We start from the raw sequence: 20,392 nt of genomic DNA, 5'->3' as shown, positions 1-20,392 counted from the left end.
CATTTCTCTTTAGCCTCTTTTATCTTTCTGTTGACAGTTCTATCTATCTCTTTATAACGCTCGGTATTGTTCTTATTTTCTGTTCTTTCCCCGAATAGACGTAATTCAGCTTTGTCTTCTGTTCGAAGTGGCCAATTTCTTCTTTCGCGCTATTCCGTATAAGTGTCACGTAAATAAATCCATTCCTTTTCAATATTACTGGTGGTAGCTGTTACTGCCGGACTATTATTAATGTTTTCCATAAGCTTAGGTTTTATTTTAGGGTTTCTTTGCTGAACTCTATCTAATCTTTTGTTAGTAAGTTTTTTTATTGGGATTTTTAGTCGGAGCCGTAGCTGAGCTACAATTGGGACGTGATCGGCTCCTGGACATGTTTTGGCCGCTTTTATTGCGTTTGTTTATTGTTATAAAGTCTATCTGGTTTCTAACGATGTGTTTTTGTCTGCCATGTAGTGTATAACCTTCTCAGTTTTAGCTGAAACCCGGTATTTGCTTTTCTCTTGGCAAAACTGTATTAGTTGATCACCCCGTTCATTTTTTACCCCAAAGCCAAACTTTCCAACTATATTTTCTACTTCGTCTCTTCCTATTTTGGCATTACAATAGTTACGTCTCGTTTTTTCAGATTAGAGATTTTTTGTTATGCCGTCTAATTGTTGGTAAAAATCCTCAACTTCTTCATCAGTGCTCTCAGCTGTAAGAGCTTATTTTACAATATTTCTTTAACGTGTACACGTTCTCTTTAAAGTAGAATCTCTTATATTATAAAAATGTGACTCATTCCATATCAAATGATGTCTTAGAAAACATTTTTATCGCTTCACATATACAATAAACGTATCTTATGGCCGCATATATCATTTTAAGATTTCCGCGGTTTACCGAGATGATATAAACAACTTCGAGAAAATATGCACATAAATTATTCTATATGGTTACTCAATGAACAATGAAGATATTCCGGAACGGCTTTGGTTTGTGAATGAGAAAAATTTGTTATATTTAAAATAAATAATAATAGTCAATAATTCTGAAACGAGGAACTTTAACAAATTTGAGGTTAAGTCGTAATTCTTCATAATATATCTTTGAAAAAAATGTTATATACGAGGTGTGAGAGAACTTTGAAGATTGAATGGTTCGTTCTTAACAGAAATACGGCGATTTTCCATACCCTAAAATTGTCGAATATCAATGTGTCATTGCCGTTTTACATTCGCGTGATTTGTTCGCAAAAATGTTATCTTTACACATTTCCCTTTCTAAATAGCTGAAAGAGACACCTTATACAAATAAATACTACTTATGATTTGTCCTATAATATAGTGTCTTCATTTTCTTCGGAAGAATCTTTTTGCAAAAGTTTGTACCTCAAACAATCATTTTGTTTGAATTATTTTGAAGACGTAATTGTTAATAAACTACTTATTTTTATTATATTTTACTACACTAGAGCTAGGGAGATTGAAATTTGCAGAAAATTTGGAAATGAGAACTATAATTCCAAGCTTTCGGAAACTATTATTCCCATCATCAGGGAAACTAAAATATAAAACGGGATAAAAGTTATAAAACAGGTGGAATCTATATTGAATATGAAAGATAAATTATATTTGATTCGATGATAGATTCCTAGATGTTAAAAATACCATTAAATTTTTTACAATGGTTAATGAAGCAGTAAGTCATCTTCATCACATATTAGATTAAATGAATTGCTTAATTAATCAAATTATTAGCGACTGTTAGCTGTTTAGCCTACTCATTCGAATGAGATGTCTACCGTGTCTGTAGACAAACCAGTATAGCCGTGACCTTCATTTGTATAAGGGCGTGATAATGTGTGACGAATCTGGGTTTTTTTACCTATGATCCGGTCCATGCACTGGATGAGTGCAACTTCACTAAGATCAAAAAAAATTAACAATTCAAAATACAAAGCAATGATGATTATTTTTCGATATACAAGGAATTATATAACTTCACTGGGTTCATCAAGGTGAAACTGTTGACCGTTATGGAAGGAGATGTCGTGACTTCTGCATTAAGACAACGCTGTCAGCTCATTCCGCACTGTCCATCAAGATGTTTCTAGTCAAGCACAACATCTAAGTGCTAGACCACCCACCTTATTCGCCGGATACCGCACCGTGCTACTTCTATCTCTTTCCTACGTTAAAATCTTTATTAAAAGAAACAAATTTTGAGGCTATTGGAAGTGAGAAAGAAAAAGCGTCAGCTAACCAATAAAATCCAGCCCGAAATCATTGACTACCGAGCTGTTGAATTCTTTTGTTATGTTTCGCAAAGATGGTTAATGTTAGTTTTATGGTTCATACAGTAATCAAATGGTACGATGTAGGCTATTTCTAGAAAGTTTTGTTTATGTAGTTCAGCATCAGAATCCATCCAATTGGCTAATTTACATCTTTCAGGACTTGACCTGCATTTGCTTTTATGTGAGCTGATTCTATTGAAGATATATTTGATACATAAGTTCCCATATTCATTATAGACTGCACATGTTTTATACATAGAATTTATTATATCTTCTATATGTTAGCTTCGATAACGATGGGAATTATATTTACCGAAATATTGGAATTATGGTTTAATGAAAAGTTCTCATTTATAAATATGCCATCATGATATATTCTATCAAATACGAGGATAGCCCTATAAGTGCCTAGCTTGACCAAGAGATGGCTTGAAAGAGTTACTTTTAAAACACCATTGAAAGTAATGAAATGTTTGAGAAAATCGACAAAGCGGTACTATATGATCGTCAAATGAAAGTGAGCGAGCTAGCAGACATAGTAGGCTTTCAAAAAGTGCGGTACATCTTATATTAAATGAAAAATTTGGACTTGATCAAGATGTGGTGCCGCGTTTGCTCACAATGGAACAAAAACTAAGAAGAAAGTGTTGTTTCAATTTGCCAGATTAAGCCCCCTTGGATAATTTTCTGTTCCCTGACTTGAAAAAATGATCCGGTGGTCAAAGATTTTCCAACAATGGAAATGTGATGTCGGCATTTAATAGCTATTTGAAGAGCTGACGAAGTTATTGAACATCGCTGGGAAATGTGTATGGACCTAGACCGAGGTATTTCTTGGACTGTCCTCGTATATATAATATTCCAAAAACTTTTTGATTTTCATAGTTTGTATTTAAAAATTTTAGAAATGCGAATTCGTGAAAGGAAAATGCTTCTAAGAAAAATACCATCTCCAATTTAAAAATACAAATAACTCCTCGTTTACCTAAACAGTAAACTATCGATTGACTTTTCCCCTTTTCCGTTTCCCATTCTCCCCTGACCTCGCTACCAGTCCTTTTCCACGAGCTCGGAAACACTCAACGCCTGAGTTTATTTGTTGTAGTGCAGTAGAAAATGGTTTCCCAATTTTTTTTACAAAATTTAGTGTGCTGCAAACTTACCGTTAATATAAATGACTCTAAACTTTACTAATTGTTTTTTCAAGCACTAATGATAAGAAAAATAATAATTCAGTTTATATGAAACAGCAAAACTATAAACAATCAAAAATGAAAATTTATATACCGCTATGAATTATAATGTGTAAAATAAGTGAATGGAATTTTCGAATGAATTTACTAATTTTCAACAAAATTGAATCCATAACAGTCAATTATTGAACAAAATAAGACTGGAATATCCAATTTCTATCAAGAATAAGCAAATTTAATTGAAATGAACTTTTACAAAATCATTTTTTTACTAAATTCATAAATATTGATAAATCAAAATTCAATTTTTTCCTCGGAATGATAATTTTAAAGTTACAAATGGCATTTTGTAGATGAAATTAACTTATTAACAATAGAGAAACTATAAACTAAATTAAACTTGATAAACCCAAATGAAACCCATAGAATAGAATACCCAAATTTAGTACACTATATTATAACCATAATTTTTTTCGGCAATAAACCTTCAATTAATACATTACATAACCTTAAAACTGTATCCAAGATTACCTTCTAGGCTTTAAAGCTTAAAATCATCAAAGCTCTCTCGTCGGAAAAATAAAGTTTAAAAATAATAAGTTAGGGCATTAAAATACGAGGTCCCTTTTATTGCAACCTCCAACCTCCAACAACAATTTTATTACCAAAAGATTGGCACACTTATTGGTCATATCTGTGGACTAGCTTTTCAATACCCCCTTCAAGTTGCCGCCAACGAATTCAAGTAGAGTACAAAACAGACCTTCACAAACTTCTGGAAATTTCGTAGACAAAGCAGTAATGGTGAATCTGTGGTTGGCTTCAATCATTCTATCAACTCGTTGAACCAGGTCATCTAAACGACAAATTTGCGTCCTTGGCCCCCTTGCACGCCCATCGTTAAGCTTTCGACACCATTCACGTACATCACCATCACTCATAAAGTTTTCCTCATACACACGACACATTCTCCTATAAATTTCTGCAGAACTATCGCCTTCAGCCTGTAGGAAACGAATCACACTTGGCGGAAGCATCAATAATGGCGTACATGTTCACGTGGCTGTAGCACAACGCCGACTGACCTAACTTAACCTAACCTAACCGACTGACGCGTGAATGTCAACAATAGCAGAGTGTGTAGTGCGAGAGCGTCTGCATGGAGCTATCGGATGTTGAAGAAAAACGGCCCTCGTAACTCTAATAGGCCCCAATCTTTGCGTTTCTATTGAAAATATCGTCTTCTCTTCATACGTCAAGATCTATAATAATACTCAAGGTTTTCATGATGAAAATCATTGAATTATTGCCTATTTCTTATCACACAACAAAGAAAAAACGAAATTTTCAACGTTAGGACGTAATCATGAACTAACACAACCCTAATAAGTCTTAATCTTTCAGTTCATGCTAAAGATTATGGAATATAGAGGTAAGGAGAACCATCTCTGTGGTACAGAAAGTGTCCATCAAATTCTTTATGTTAGGGAGGCGCTACTATCCCATGAGTGTAAATTTTAAATAAAGCGAAGACTCTAGTCATTTGAAATTTTAAAACACTGCATAATCAAATAAGACGGACGGAAGGCTGAACTGATCGATTATATGATATCTCGTCCGACAGGAGCGCCATTCTGGTCAAATTTTGAATTATAATTTACCGTCTACAACCGGTCAGTTTTTAAGCTAAGCTCCCATATGAGATGGTACTCCTTACTTCTACCTTCCTTACTAAAGACATCAACATTTATAAATGAAACCCCTCTTGGATAGACAAGCATTCATACATTCAAAATTCGTATATCTTCTCTCCGTACATCTTCAAATATAACACAAGTTCTATGATCACACTTAAGGCTTTTATCATTGAAATCATTGAATTCCTTTTCAAAAAACAAAGTAAAAAAGAAATCATAACTTCCATAACTCTTTTAAGTCCTAATCTTTCAGTTCTCATCAATGATATATACATATAATCTTTATATCCAACTTTTATAGTATCTATATGTTTATCAATCAATTGTCACTTGTCTGCCGAGCTAAATGCCCCAAAAATAGAACGATTGTCATACACTAGTTTATAGTGAAACAGAATACAAATAAAACGATCCGAACATGTGTAAGATTTTGACTGCGCGAAAGATCGAGGGTTGCGGCGTGCTTGTTTTTGACACGTCGTCTGTTCCAGACACGGATCACTTGATGTGAAAATTGACCACGATTAAGCCTTTATTCATGTGGGTGGATGACTAATTTTTCGATTATGAAACGTTCCTTCCTTCGTTCTTTTGTATCCAGCAATTATTGTTGTTTACGGCGTGTAAATGTATTAAATAAAAAGAGGGTTGATTTGTTGACGGGTAACTTCGAACTTTAGAGCGAATTACACATTTTTTTAAAGAGGGGTTAATTTACCTTGCTTGCAGAAACGTTTCCCAGTTCGTGTATGTAATATTGGAATATAAAAAAGCTGTACAACCAACAACTTGGCAAAGGAGGACACATATTTAAAAATAGTACTTCAAAATATTGTAAAACATTTTAATAGCAACATCTCCAAACTACTATTTCCTTTTGTTTTCTTATCTTCATTAATATTTGCGATTTGTACTAACGAGTTTCTCAGTAAACAGTCGTAAGTAATCATCTTTAAGTCCAAGAAATTATTCCAGTCAATATTTTATAAATACGCACATCAGTCATACCAAATTAAGAAATGAAAAATAATGTTTACCCCCCGTATAAAATTCGGTAAACATCTAACAAACCGTCAGTCCACGTGGACTCATCATCTCCAATGTTTACCAATGAAAACATCGAAGGATTTTTATAATCTGCAATTGATATTGGAACAACTATACTCATCAGTTGATTGTTTTTTAAGTAATTGAGTGATCTAAGAAAACAGCTGATCTACGTCAAAATAGCTGGCGTGGGCTGAGCACTAAATTTTGTCGTACGCACCGCTGTTAGCTTTTGTTGGGTTTTTTTGGTAATGAGAGATGTTTTGTATTGTTTTATGATGTTAAGAGTACTCTATAGATACTTATTAGATCTATTTTACTGAAAATAAGCAGCTGAAACTTAGTATTTTCACAGTTCTTTAGTCAGTTTCTATCCTATGCTCAAATTAAGGGAGTTTTTTCAACATTAATTTTTACTTTTGCGTTCTAATTTCGATATTGAGTTTATCGAATACGAGTAAGTACTTTTTAATACAAACTTATAGCTTGTGGTGGACTTGAGCACTGTCTGTTCATTAGATGAAAAGAACTTTAGTCGGAATCTTTTTCATTTTCCACCAGTTTCCAAAAAGGATATTGTCGCACACTTGGTAGTAACAAACTAGTTTCTACAGCCACATATTCAAAAGAGTTTTTAATTTCCAAACGCCTCGCCTGGGTTCGTGTAAGTATGGAACAATAAGAAGGTAGAAGGTACTGGTTTTTTCCCAAAAAATGTGTCATGTATATCGGAGAAGATAAATTCAATTGTACGCTCTTAGGACATAAAGAAGGTTACATGGAATATCCTAGGACAGAAGAACTTTGTTCGGAGGAATGTAGTATTTTTAAATGTTAAGGCACAAATCGTTTAGATCTGTGGTACACATGTTTAGTGTTAACGTAAACGAATAAGAATTCATTAAGAACGTGTAAGTTTATGCTGAATTTTTAAGGTTACACATGTTTTGTACCGCATATATTTGATTCAAACGAAATAGAATGATCCCGGGCACCAATTTCAATTAGTACTGTAGCAACTTGCGTCTGATCATCAAGAAAATTTATTTTTCAAAACATGCTTCTCTGATTGACTCAATTTCGCACCTCTTTAAGTAACAGATCTTTAATAAGGTCTTTCGCAATAAAACTTAACGCAATGAGGTTTAGAAACCGATAAATAACTTCACAAAGCAAACAATTCTGCGTACAGAATCGAACGGCAAAAGCATTTGTTTATTTTTGAACGGGCATTAGCTGATTTTAGATACATGAATATGGTATCCTGATAAGTTTGCTTATAAATTGTCATATGGTACCATTAGAATATGTTGAAGTACGTTATTTCAAAGCGATTCAACAAAGTCTCAAATCACTAAGTTTGCTACCATTGAATTTGTTATATTAATACCGCACATTACATTTACTAACTCATTCTGTACGAATCGAATGCGTCAAAATTTTCTATCTAAGAACTGTGTTGAAGACGCCTTGCCCGTCGGCCACCAGATCCCCGTGGGGTGCTCGTGACTCTTGACCCTTTATCTTTAGCATTGTTTTCCGTCCGGGTGTCAGTTTGTTGGATATGTGCTGTCTAGTGGTCGACAACCAAGGTCTCCTCGGGGCCTACTAGGACGTCTATCCAATCCGTTACGTGGACGGCACGCCAAAAACAAAACACGCTATAAACAGACAACCTCGGGCATGTTAGATATGTCTTTGAAGGCGACGGAGCGAGTGGAGAAACATTTCTTTATTGTTATTAATAAAAATAAATAAATAAAAATTTTAAAATTTCTCAACTTTGCACTTCTAAGACCTATTAATATGTTTCTCTTGATAAATCATCTTGATTTGAGGTCTCTTTTAATAAAAAATTAGTTTGAAAAATCAGATGAAAATTGACCTATTTGGGTCTTTATTAAAAATTTACTTGACATTTAAACAATTAAATAAAAACAATAATTTTGTTTCCTTGATGTTTTGTCTCAAATTGAATATCTGAACGCAACCATAACCATCCTCTATGTCGATCGGTACCTCAGACAAAGGGTTCATCTTTCTATCCTTGGTGATAGTGCCATTTCAAGTTATGTGCTTTTTTTGTTGATCTTTTGTAATAGTGTTAAAATGCGAGTAATTTTGTAACAAGATAAAACTGCAAATGTGTTTTCGAAGCAGTTGTTAGACATTGGAAATAATAAAGCGGAAACCTCGACCGGATTCATCACATTACCCACAGATTTCTGTCACATCACACCGCAATGGAACAAGACAGCCATTCTTGACGTTATTCATCCAGGCAACAATCGTAAAGTGAAAATACCAAGGAGAGGACGTCTTGATCCCACGTATACCGATGAGTCTAACGGATTTACCAAAAGATTTTAAACTGTTTACAAGTTCCGGTACGTCTGGCATTTGCGATAACCATAAATAAATCGCAAGGCCAGTCGTTGGAAGTTTCCCTATTTCGAGCATGGACAATTATACGTCGAGCGTTGGAAAACCGTCATCTTTGTTTATGTTTATGATTGATTAACATTCTGTATCACAAGTGTGTTTGTCTGTCAATATCTAGCTGAAACCTTATAAATATCCAGTATTCCAGGAAAACTCTGTTTTCTAAGTAAGCAACATCATGTGTAATTAATCGAAAATAATAATAAAACTTCATTCATACCGAGCATTTTTTTATATGTTTTAATAAAAAAAGGATTGCGTTTGTTTGTTTTAAGTTTATTTTATACCAAAGTTTAAGTCGTTTATTTATTTAGTCTGCCGGGTCAGCTAGTTGATAATAGTTTTAATAATATCTACTATTTCTTCATTTTAATTTGTATCAAATGTTTCTGCAAATTTTCATCTACATATATTTGGACAGATACAATCGAATTTGGCAGATTAAAAATGCAAAACGGTATTCCTACCGTTAGTTTCATATTGAAACTGTCGCAATTTTTTGGGTACTTGACTCTAACATTTTTATATCCGCAATCTTCTATAAATTTTGTCAAGAAGTGGAGGATTTTCCATTCCTGGTAAAAATATTACTTATTTCAATGGACATGAACATAAAAACTTTCCCAGAGCTTAGGAGATCGCTCAACATGATTCTGAAAATGGAGATAGTATTTTGTTTCAAGACGATGCCAACAAAATTTTTCTCATTGTGTTTGGTTCATACTCCAATTGGTTGGAAACCATTCAAATTCGACGAAATCAGTTATTTTATCATCACCAGATAAAATAAATGCTGATAATGTGCCCTTTGATAGTAGAGAGTTTGAGATGTTTGCAAAAAACTGGAATTTTGAAATCATTTTGTGCAGCCCGTATTATGCACAATCCAATGGATTGGCAGAAAAAGGGGTAGATACAGATAAAAATATGCTTAAAAATGTTTGAAAGAAAATCCTAATATACACACTGCTTTTTTGCAATACAGAAATCCACCACTTAAGTATATTGACTAATCACTTGCAGAGATTTTGATGAGCAGGATTTGCAAGACAAAAGTACCTATCAATTCCAGTGTTTTGCAACCGAAACTCTGTTTCTAAGAAACTATTGCAAAGACAGAATATTTACAGGTCTTACTATGAGTAAAGATCTAAAACCTTTGGACCCTAAAGCCAATGTGACAATTTTTGACCATGTAAAGAATAAGTGGGAGCCTGCACAAATTGTTTCCAAGCATAGCTCTCCTAGGTCTTAACTTGTGAAAGATTTTTTTGGTAATGTGATTAGGCTTAATCGCATTGACCTTAAGGAATCTCTGAATGAGTGTGTGTCTAAAAGCAACGAGCCTGACATAGATGAGAGTAGTGGTGAACCTTTAGGTCAGCCTACTGTGTCACTCAAGAATGAAAAACCTTGGCTGGAGGCTCCCCCAGAATGCTTATTATCCATTCCAAAAGTTTTAGATCATGATATCAAAAATTATATTATATAGGTCATCAATTATATATTTATTTCATAGCTGTGCCGCCACCTACGTACGAGTCAATTAAATGTTACAATTAATTGGCTCAACGGGCATGAGGGGTTGAGGCCACTGTTTTGTAACTTTAGAAAAGAAGATTCTAATACAGCAGCTTTTGTTAACATGTTTAATAAATACACGTGGTGTGACATTCACAAATTAGTTTAATTGTAACAAAACAGTTCGGATCCTGGTATCATACACTATACGCCAATTTTTTTTTCTAATATGGATCTCCATCTAACAACTGCTGCAATTTCTTCGGACATTGTTTGCATCATGGAGTGAAGTTTCAGACCAATAGAGAAACATTTAGATGTCATGGATAACTTTCAGTATTGCTGGAAAATCATCTCTATTAGCTGGGAAAATGTACTTTTGGTTTTTTTGTTCCTCTCAATAAGAAATGTCTGTGGAATGCATAACGATTTTCTAATATTTCTAAACATGACAGTGTTATATGTTATAATTATTTATAAAAGTCCAATTCAATCATTTACCTTAAATGTTTTGTTTATAATTATGAAAATTATTATTACGAAATCTAATATTTCAACCAATGAAATCATTCAGTCCTACTAGTTAAAAAAATGAGGATTGTACAATATTTTATCACGACCTTAAGTAGAAAGATTAGGAATGGATATTCACACAAAATTTCAAAATTCACAACTAGCTTCGAAAGTGTGGGTTGAGCTTGATTTTGTTGTAATTGGTTTAAATGTTATAATCAAAAGGAAACGAAAAAATAATTGAACTTAAATACATGCTTGAAAGAGTACAAGTAGAAACTCAAGAAAAACACCTTTAAATGGAAGCTGGCTGTCGATTGAGATCATTCAAATTTGATCTGGGAATGCTGTAGGAAACTCAATAACTTAGACAAGAAGAATAAGATGCTTTAATTGATTTGCTAGGACAGTAAACATCTTGTCCAGATTCGCATTACAATATTTAATTTCCAGAATCAATGAATCATTCAGAAGTATAGATAAACAACAACATTACACAAAATATTCATCCCTTGGAATATCTAAATAAAACCAAGTAAGGTACTTTTAGGTTCATAGTTTGGACACAATAAAGTAAGTGGCAACCGTGTTTCAAGATTAACCATCAACAAATAAATTTGCATATTCGATAGACCTCCTACCAGAGGCTAGCACTGAGAGGAGCCAAACAGAAAAGAGACGACTACATCTATCAACAGATGCTCAAAAAACGAGTTCAACTGTTTTCAACCGACTTAAGGTTGTTCCCTAATATGATTTTATTGTTATACAATATTCACCAAAGTGTATCTGTATTATTGCGCAACAAAAACAAGAAAAAACAAAAAATAGTCTTAACAACTTTTTCTGCAAAAGGCTTTTTAGCTCTATAAGTAATATAAAACTTTAAAGCAACGAATACATCTTTGTATTTAATTTTACTGACATTATCTTTGCTTGTTATATTAAGTACGACTCTGTACAATTCCTAATGATGGGTTTTCCTATCTACGATTGTAATCGATTATGGTTTTACAAAGTAAGAACATCTATGATAACATTTTGGCTATTTGATGACCGGTATTATTTGTGTGATTGGAAGAGATAAAATTGAAAAGAAAATACTAGAAATTATGTGTAGCGATCTACTCTGATTGCAATAGAAGCAGTCAAATTTGACCTGGAATACTGTAGGAAAATTGATTACTCAGGCAAGAGGAATATATTTACTAGAAAAAATAACTTCTACTGAAACTGATTAATCTGAATCTATCACATACTCAATTTTAGAGGAAAGAATAATTATTCTGGCTAATTCTTTTATAATATAAAGAGATCCGAAGCTGAGGTTAGATGATTCAGCAATGAGAAGAGCTCTAATAGAGGTCACAAAACCTTTCTGTTAACTCTCCAATCTGATTTTTCGAATTTTTTAATATGTTTCTGAGCATACCGTTATCACTACAACAAAAAACGCTTATAAAAACTTTAATATGAGGCTAACAAGGATAAATTAACCAAATGACCAACTTGATTCTGATATATATAATATTTTCGCTACTTTCCCCTATTTTGAGTGAATTTGACGTGGATATATGAAGTACGACATAGTGAGAAACGGAGTTTTTGCCTCGAGGTACGGTTGGGTTGAGTAAAGCAGCGTTATATACTACAACTACGGACGTTTTGAAAGATGTGTTTCTGCTCATTGGACATTCGATTTTGATTTATTTGAAGAATATTTTTTTTTATTTATTTCTTATTACCTTTGAATCTTTCGTTATCTAACGAGTGCTGTACGGTATAAACAAGAAACGGTTCATATTTTTACGATGACGGATTTCGAAATTTATCGGTTTAGTTAGTTTAGGTCAGATCGTCTGTTCCAGGTGGTCTTTGTATTTATAGAACAGTAATTGAAGTTTTCTTTCGCAACTTTCATCATTGTTTTGATATGCACCTAAGAGGAATCGGAAATTATTAGAGATTCCTTAGAAAATGCTCAAATTCAATTCTTATGTTCGAAGCTCGCGTTCTAGCGCATAGCCAATGAGGACAGGATTTCATTTTTTCATAACATATAGTCCTCCCTTCTCTAGCCCCATTTGAATTGTCGATATTGCAGGTTTTCCTGTAACCTGCTGAACCGATTCATCAGCCCAATGGCCGATGATATATATTAATGCAGCCGCAACTGTACTTGCCCGTATCCCTATTACCCGCTTGCCCAAATAATAAACAAAAAGAAGCAAAAAAAAACAATGACAAAACAAACCAAAAAACATTAGCCAAAAAAACACAAAAAAACTTTTCTATACCTGGAAAGATCCGTTTGTTTTCTTAGATTGGAGCTTTCTTTTATTTTTCTCAAGCCAAGTTTGGTTATCTGTTTTTTTTTCTTTTTTCGGCACAAAGCAGCGCAATCATTAACCTATCACCACATCCCCAGCCCTGCAAAGAAGCAACTCCTATATCGGGGCCAATTCCAATGAACTTTAGTCTCTATAAAAAATTCCTCATCCCACCCAAATATACCCAACGAATGTCTCTTTCTCTCTAATTGTCGATGCCGTTTCCTTTTTAATTGTACCAAACATAGAGGCACAAAATACCATTTAACATTCTTAATAAAAAATTCAAATGTATAATTAGAATAGTAACAACATTAACAAATGTAATGTCTAAGTACGAAAAATATTTTGTGAAACGACATTTATGATTGGTCTAAATAGTGCGAGCCAATTAAATACCCAGTATAAAACGAAAATCAAGAACCCGACCTCGAACGTGATGCAAACAAGAGCGTCAGCGCGAGCGTAAAGTTTATAGATCCAACTTAAAGCAAATATTAATCCGATTTTTCTTGAAAATAGGAAAGTTGAAACCATTTTTTAATTATAACTATTATTTGACGTAGAAACTGTATTGTAGAAAAGCTCAATGTCTTTAGAAACTGTCTTACAAAATTTAACTGTCATTTGTCATTGTACAATCTTGTACGAAAACGGAACCATTTCAATAGGAAACTTCATTGTCATATTATTTTAATGACTTAATTCACAATTAATATCAGTAAGAATAATTCAGGGTCGAAAAACTGAATGCGTGCATCGAGCGCACATTTGCAGTTATAAATCCCTGTATTTAGCTTAAAATGTTTATAACCGTAAAAAAAAAAGAAAAAGTAGGAAAGAGATTAACGAAGAGTTAATACTTTCTAACCACTCTTGAATGAAAAGGCTTTTTTGTGGAAAACTCAAAATACGCAATTTTTTAATTATTTTGAACATAACACCAAAAATGCTCTGATTCTTAAAAAAAAAAATTTTCTTGTGCTCTCTTTGAACGGATTCGACATATATGTAGAGTGCGCTAGATGCACGAAATGTTTTCTAAATGTGCCTTTGCCAAAATGGATGAATCTTCAACCAAATTAAACTGGAAAGATCCTCTATCTGACCTAATTAAAATCAGAATTCAATTTTCGACTTCTAAATGTGCCTGTGCGCTACTCGCATCACACCGGAAAAACTAAATGGAATTAACTCATTATTTAAGTAAATATTTTTTTTCTGTGATTACTCAACTATATTACTAAGGTTTTCTCATAAATAGCTTCCTACTTCTTCTTTCTTCCATATCGCCCGCTCCTTCTTCGATATCTTTTCACATTCTGGCTCTAGGTCGTCACTCCAACTTTTTCGAAGTCTACTTCGAGCTCCAATTGGAGATTTATTGTTCGCTTTCACTAGCTATCGTTCTCGGTCTAGTAGTGTTCCGAGATCCGTCTCAAAATTTTAATTTCTCTGTCTCCAAAAATTCTTTAGTTCCTTATTTTTTTTTGGCATTGTTTCTAATGTATAGGTCTGATTGTTGCTTTGTGAATTCGTACATTTCTTGTCTTGGATATTTGTTTCGCCCTACTACATTCTGAAGACCTTATTTGCTCTGGCTACTTGTCTTCTTACCTCGTTTTCTAAATCTCCATCTCCATTTGAGTCAGCTCTTAGTTGACACGAACTAGAGCAGATTTATCGGCCTTTCCGAGGAACGGGGATTTCTCCATTTCAGCTTAAAAACCGAAATTTATTGGTTATCTTTTACTGGATACCTGGTGGTTACTAACATACTTATTAGTTATAGAAAAATATCTGTTATTTAAGAAAAATAAGAGTTCAGAGTTGTTTCTGGGACCATTTTGTTTTTATCCTTGCCTTTTCATGACGATAAATATCCTTATGCCAAGTATATACAGTGTTATGAACATTAACTTAATTTGATAATATCTGTAGCCAAAATTGGTTCCCTCTGATTTCTATTTGTTCTCGCATCTCGAAAAATTAATAAATCTTCTTAATATCGTGTTTTTGATTCATATTTCTCGTCGTGATGTAAAATATTATGGTACAGAGCTGGAATAAAGTAATGGATGATTTTTTTTCACTTACTCGATTTGATTTTTTTAATTTTAACCTTGTTATGGAATCTCGAAAACTAATAAATCGATACTAGAAAAATCCAAAGTCATATTTTATAATTTGATTATTGACAAAGAAAATTATTATTACTAAGTTTTAATTATACGTATAGGTGTTGTTTTGATTATGTTTAATTGAACAATTATAGTTTTTTTACAAATTAGTTATATGATTTCGTAAGAAACTAGCATCATTATCACGAAACAACCAGTAATTTTTTTACTTATAAACATTATTTCTAAGAATGACAATGCATTTCAAATAATTGAAAACAAAACTTATAATTAATCAATGCAACAATGATTTCATCTGAAAAACTGATAAAATAATACATTTTTTTCTTTTCATATTTTCATTTTCAAATTTCAAATTAGTTGTCAAGTTGTCTTAGTTGGTAGCAGTTTCCTAGCAACAAAAAAATTGTCTAAATTAAATTCAGAATCCGATTTTTTATTCAATTAAGACTTGAAAAGTTCAATTATTTTGTAGATTTTGGCCAACATAAACCAAAAAAGTTCGATTTTTGAATGACGATAACTTCAATTTTTGGCGATCCAAGAAAATTTATTTTTGGAAGATAATAACTTAGTAAAGCCAATTTTCAGTATGAAGTGAACAATAATAGCCAATGTTTTAACAAAATAAAACTAAATTTCAAATTTCAGTTGTGACCAAAATGAAATTGAAAAAGTTTAACCAAAAGCAAAAAAACACTTTTTAGGTTAATTAAGACTTGCAAAAGTAATTTTTGAACTAATTTCACTCAACATAATCGGTTTTTGGCCTAATATAAACCGAAAAAGTTCAATTTCCGAATGAAACAATTTTAGAACAGTCCATTTTTGATTAAATTAGCCAGCTTTCATAGAATTGAAATGATAATAGGAATTTTTAACTAAAATAATAAATAAAAAGCCAGTTTGACCAAAGTGAATAAATTTTTAACCAGATAAAACTGAAAAGATCCACTTTTTGAACTTGAGACTAGGGACAATCACTTTTTGAGAAAATTCCGCTAATAAAAACAACTCTTTTATCAAAGTTAATCAAAATAATTTTATTGTTGAATGACTATAATCTCAAAAAAACCTTTTTTCGAATAAATTTACCAATTTTCATAAAAATTTAGCAAAACAGGACTTGAAATAGCCAAAATGAATGATTCTTTAACCAGATTGAACTGAAAAGATCCTCTATTTGACCTAATTAAAATCAGAATCCAATTTTCGAATGAATTAGACTGAGGACAATCACTTTTTGAGCAAATTCAATTTTTTACCAAAGTAAATCAAAAAGATTTTATTGTTGAATGACTGTAACCTCAAAAAAACTTTCTTTCGAATAAATTTTCGAATTTTCATTAAAATTTAGCGAAGTAGGGCTTGAAATAGCCAATTTAAACCAAAATGAATGAATCCTTAACCAGATTGAACTGAAAAAATCTACTTTTTGACCAAAGCCAATTTTTAAATGAATCAACTGAGAAAAGCCTATTTTTTATAAAAATAAATCAAAAAAAATACGAATAAAAAATTTTATTGAGTTAAGACATGGAAATGTATGGTTTAAGTGAATTTAACTCAGATAAACCCATTTTTTATATTAAACCAAGAAAGCTAGATTTTTGAAAGATTATAACTTTGTATCAATATGAAAAAATAATAACCAATCTTAGGACAATATAAAAATCAAAAAAGTCAATTTTGGCTAAGGAGAGTCAATTTTTTCGAAATAAAAAGTCAATTTTTGACTGAATCGACCTATTGAATATCCAAATTGATTAGGCTAAATTATGTTAAAGACAATGAAAACCTTGGAAAGATAAACTTAACATAAAATAAATAAAATAAAACAAACAATGTTTTAACTATATTAAACTTTAAAAACTCACAAAACTTGATACCTTACACCTACACTGTATCATATAGATCGTTGTTAGGACGTTATACAGGTGCTATACAATAGTTGTACTATATTAATTAATTTGTGTCACATATTATGTCCCCTTTTCATTCTGTGGCACTGGGGATGCTCATAGTTTGTACCTGATTCATTATTTCCACACCTTTCAGATAGCCAGGCTATTAGATGGCTCTAACTATCAAAATTCTTCGTTTTCTATTTAATATTTCTCCAGGTATAATTCTCTGGAGCTTCTCGTTTCGACGGTATGTGAGTAAGAGGGTTGCGTTCTCTATGTAGCAGAGTCTGCACGTTGGATTCTCTTCTAAACCTAACTACTTCGATATTATTTCAATATATTTCTGTTTCTACTCCTTATAATGACTTGTAGATCGTCTTTATTGTATAGGCATTGCAAAAATTCACGATGTATTACAATTTAAGCTATACATTTTTCACGTCAATTGAATATCAATATTATCATCCATATTTTATGAATATTTGAACAAAACTTTGAGTATATCATTAAAATTATTGAAAAAAAGTTTATTTAATTTTTAGTTTGTTAGTCATAGACATCAATAACAAAGTTCCAATTGACTGCTTTGGGTTATTCTTAGAGTACGTTGAAGTAGAAAGAGAATCAGTTATAATATGTGTAGTGCAAAGGAATGCGTTCCGATTATTCAGTTATACAGTATAATAATTTCTAAAATATTACAAATAAGTAAAAGAGACTTTCCATACAGCGTGGAAATTGAACTTTTGCTGTCCAATAAATATTTTTTACGACAACGTTTTTGTTACAGAATCTCTGATGGGTTCGGCGTCTGAAGATGAAGAAGATGACGAAAATAGTACAACTTCCTCAGTCGTTAAACACCATTCAATACACGGTTCACTCCCTCCAGCCCCCGGCGAAACAAATAACAATTCTCTCCCCCCCGACATCAGTAGTTCCCTTGGACAGGTAAATATTCACTAATTATACATAGAAAAAATTATGACATTGAGTGTTTATTTATTATAGGATTCTAAAACTGGTCAAGATGATTCAGAAGATCAAAATTCCCTCGACGGTGATCCAGAAACGAGGGATTCCCAAACGGAAAATAAAAGTCCTGATGATAGTAGCGCGGGTTCGAAACGTAGGGGACCTAGAACAACGATAAAAGCGAAACAATTAGAAATTCTGAAGACGGCTTTCTCGCAAACGCCGAAACCTACGAGGCATATACGGGAACAATTAGCGAAAGAGACAGGATTACCTATGAGGGTGATACAGGTATAAATTCTTTTCATTTTCAGTATTTTTGTTTATCCACTCAGTATAATTTTACTTTCTACGAACATATATTCGAAATATCTCATTATAACCCCAATTAGCTCCGTTGACAAACATACCGAATTGAAATTAGTCACAAGTTTACATCTCAGTCGACTGATGCGACTGGTGTCGTCATCTGCTGCGTATTTTGGTCACAGCACATTCGATTTTGATTTTTAAAGCGACTCAAGCGCGACCTGGCGCGCGGTTTGTAAATTACCGATGACGGCGAGGTGTGGTCTCATATGTACAATTTTTCTTTTCACTTTAAATCAGCGGCGACGCTATTAAAATTTTAATTGAGACATCCGTCAATTTCTTTTTACTTTACTTACTTTTTTATCTAAAAAATAAAACGATTGTTCATCTTGTAGATACGAAATTTGAATATAGTAACTAACAGAACAATCTAAATCGATATATGGAATTTTATTCGATCTAATCTCGAATTCGATACAACTTATAACAATGTAATTAAACGGTTAATTGATTAATCGATTGACTAATCAATTATAAATATTGTAAATAAATAAAACTTGATTGTTAATTAAAAAATATATACATGAAAGGATGATATATCATTATATAAACATTATTTTTATCAGATTCGTATTTATGTGCCATTTCCTACGATAAATTTTAATGGGTATTTGCGGTAGATTTTGACCATCTGCAAGGACGGTTGTAAATATCAATATTTCTCCCTCGGGGGTATTTTTTAATAGGAAGGTGGATACCTACATCTGTTGCCATCCACTTTGAAAAAGCGTGCCTAGTAGAAATAAATTTTGAAAATAATATTCACATAAATAATTTCTTCAATAACGGTTCTTATTTTTTTACATTCTTTTCTTCACTTTGCCTCATTGTTTATTTCTGAGTGAATCGAGGCTCAATTTACTATTCAAATCCTTCTCTAACTTTTAAATTTTTAAAAATAAATCTATACACTTTTCAATATTCTAAAGTGGAGTTTATGTTGTCAAACTTTAAAGTAAGTTACGTGTTCGTGGTGGAGTGGGAACCCTGATGGGAACCACACTCTTCAGCGGTACTATAAAAGAACCCCTAGGGGTTGTCGTAGCAGCGGGGATGCACAAAGATATACAATCCAAACATTAGTCAAGCTAATATTTTTTAAACTGCGATTGAAAATTATGAGAACGATTTAGCTGCGCCAATTTGTAGCAATATTCAAAAAAAAACAAAATAAAATCGAGAGAATAGATAATAACAGGTCAAATTGTTAGCTTAATTATTTATTTATCAACGATGTTCGTTATCAAAAACTCTAATTCATTATAAAAATCAACAAAACTTCTAAATCGTGTGATATTTCATCTGTTGTAAATGTCTACTCATTATCGATTCGTTAGTTTTAGTGATGAAATATTCCCCTTTGACTTTACTGTAATATTGAAAAAAAAATTCGGTCACCAAACACGATTGTTGAATATCCTACTATCACCTCTTTAATGCAAACCACCCCTGTGTTTATAACACCAGGGATACGGGATGCACCGTCTCCGGATTTTCCTCCAAAATGGCAGAAGGGTAAGAAAAATATCTGTTGCCATTTATTTAAAGGAATCGTTAGAGGTTTAGTACATTTTCCAAATAAAATGTGGTGATTCGCCAGAGCTTATAAACGCCTTTATGGGATGCTCCGTCTCCGGATTTTCTGCGTCTACCTGTGTAAACTGAGCTGTATCTTCTATTCCAGAATAGCATCTAGATTTGGAGGAAAGTTCGAGGTGGGCTGGTAGGTCCTATCGATTGGATTGTCCTGTTGATATTATCTAATCGCGCCACGCCCAAAAAGCACATCGTGCCCGTTTAAAGCTACTTAGGTTGCGAAAAAACGACTGTCTGAAGCCGCGGCAGATCGACTGCGTTAAGGCCACTATAATCAGTGCTTTGCCTTTTATTTAGAGCTTCTATAAGATCCATCGTATGTATAGATCGTCCTTGACAGCAACAACTAACTATGCATACTGTTTTGATTCGGTTCTCGA

The 20,392-nt window shown here is 32.8% G+C and overlaps 1 protein-coding gene across 1 annotated transcript in view; it reads left to right on the top strand.

The window, feature by feature from the left end:
* The window catches only part of LOC130442800 (LIM/homeobox protein Lhx5), a 116,240-nt gene that overhangs the window by 72,472 nt on the left and 23,376 nt on the right, over window positions 1-20,392 (top strand). The window contains exons 4-5 of the mRNA XM_056777156.1: window positions 17,860-18,020; window positions 18,081-18,335. Of these exons, the coding sequence (XP_056633134.1) occupies window positions 17,860-18,020; window positions 18,081-18,335 (416 nt within the window). The remainder of the gene's footprint in view (window positions 1-17,859; window positions 18,021-18,080; window positions 18,336-20,392) is intronic.

This window comes from Diorhabda sublineata, chromosome 4, assembly GCF_026230105.1.
Source record: "Diorhabda sublineata isolate icDioSubl1.1 chromosome 4, icDioSubl1.1, whole genome shotgun sequence".
NCBI classification, from domain to species: Eukaryota; Metazoa; Arthropoda; class Insecta; order Coleoptera; family Chrysomelidae; genus Diorhabda; species Diorhabda sublineata.
Note: the sequence above shows the minus strand (reverse complement) of the source record. Positions and strands in the feature narration are given on the sequence as shown.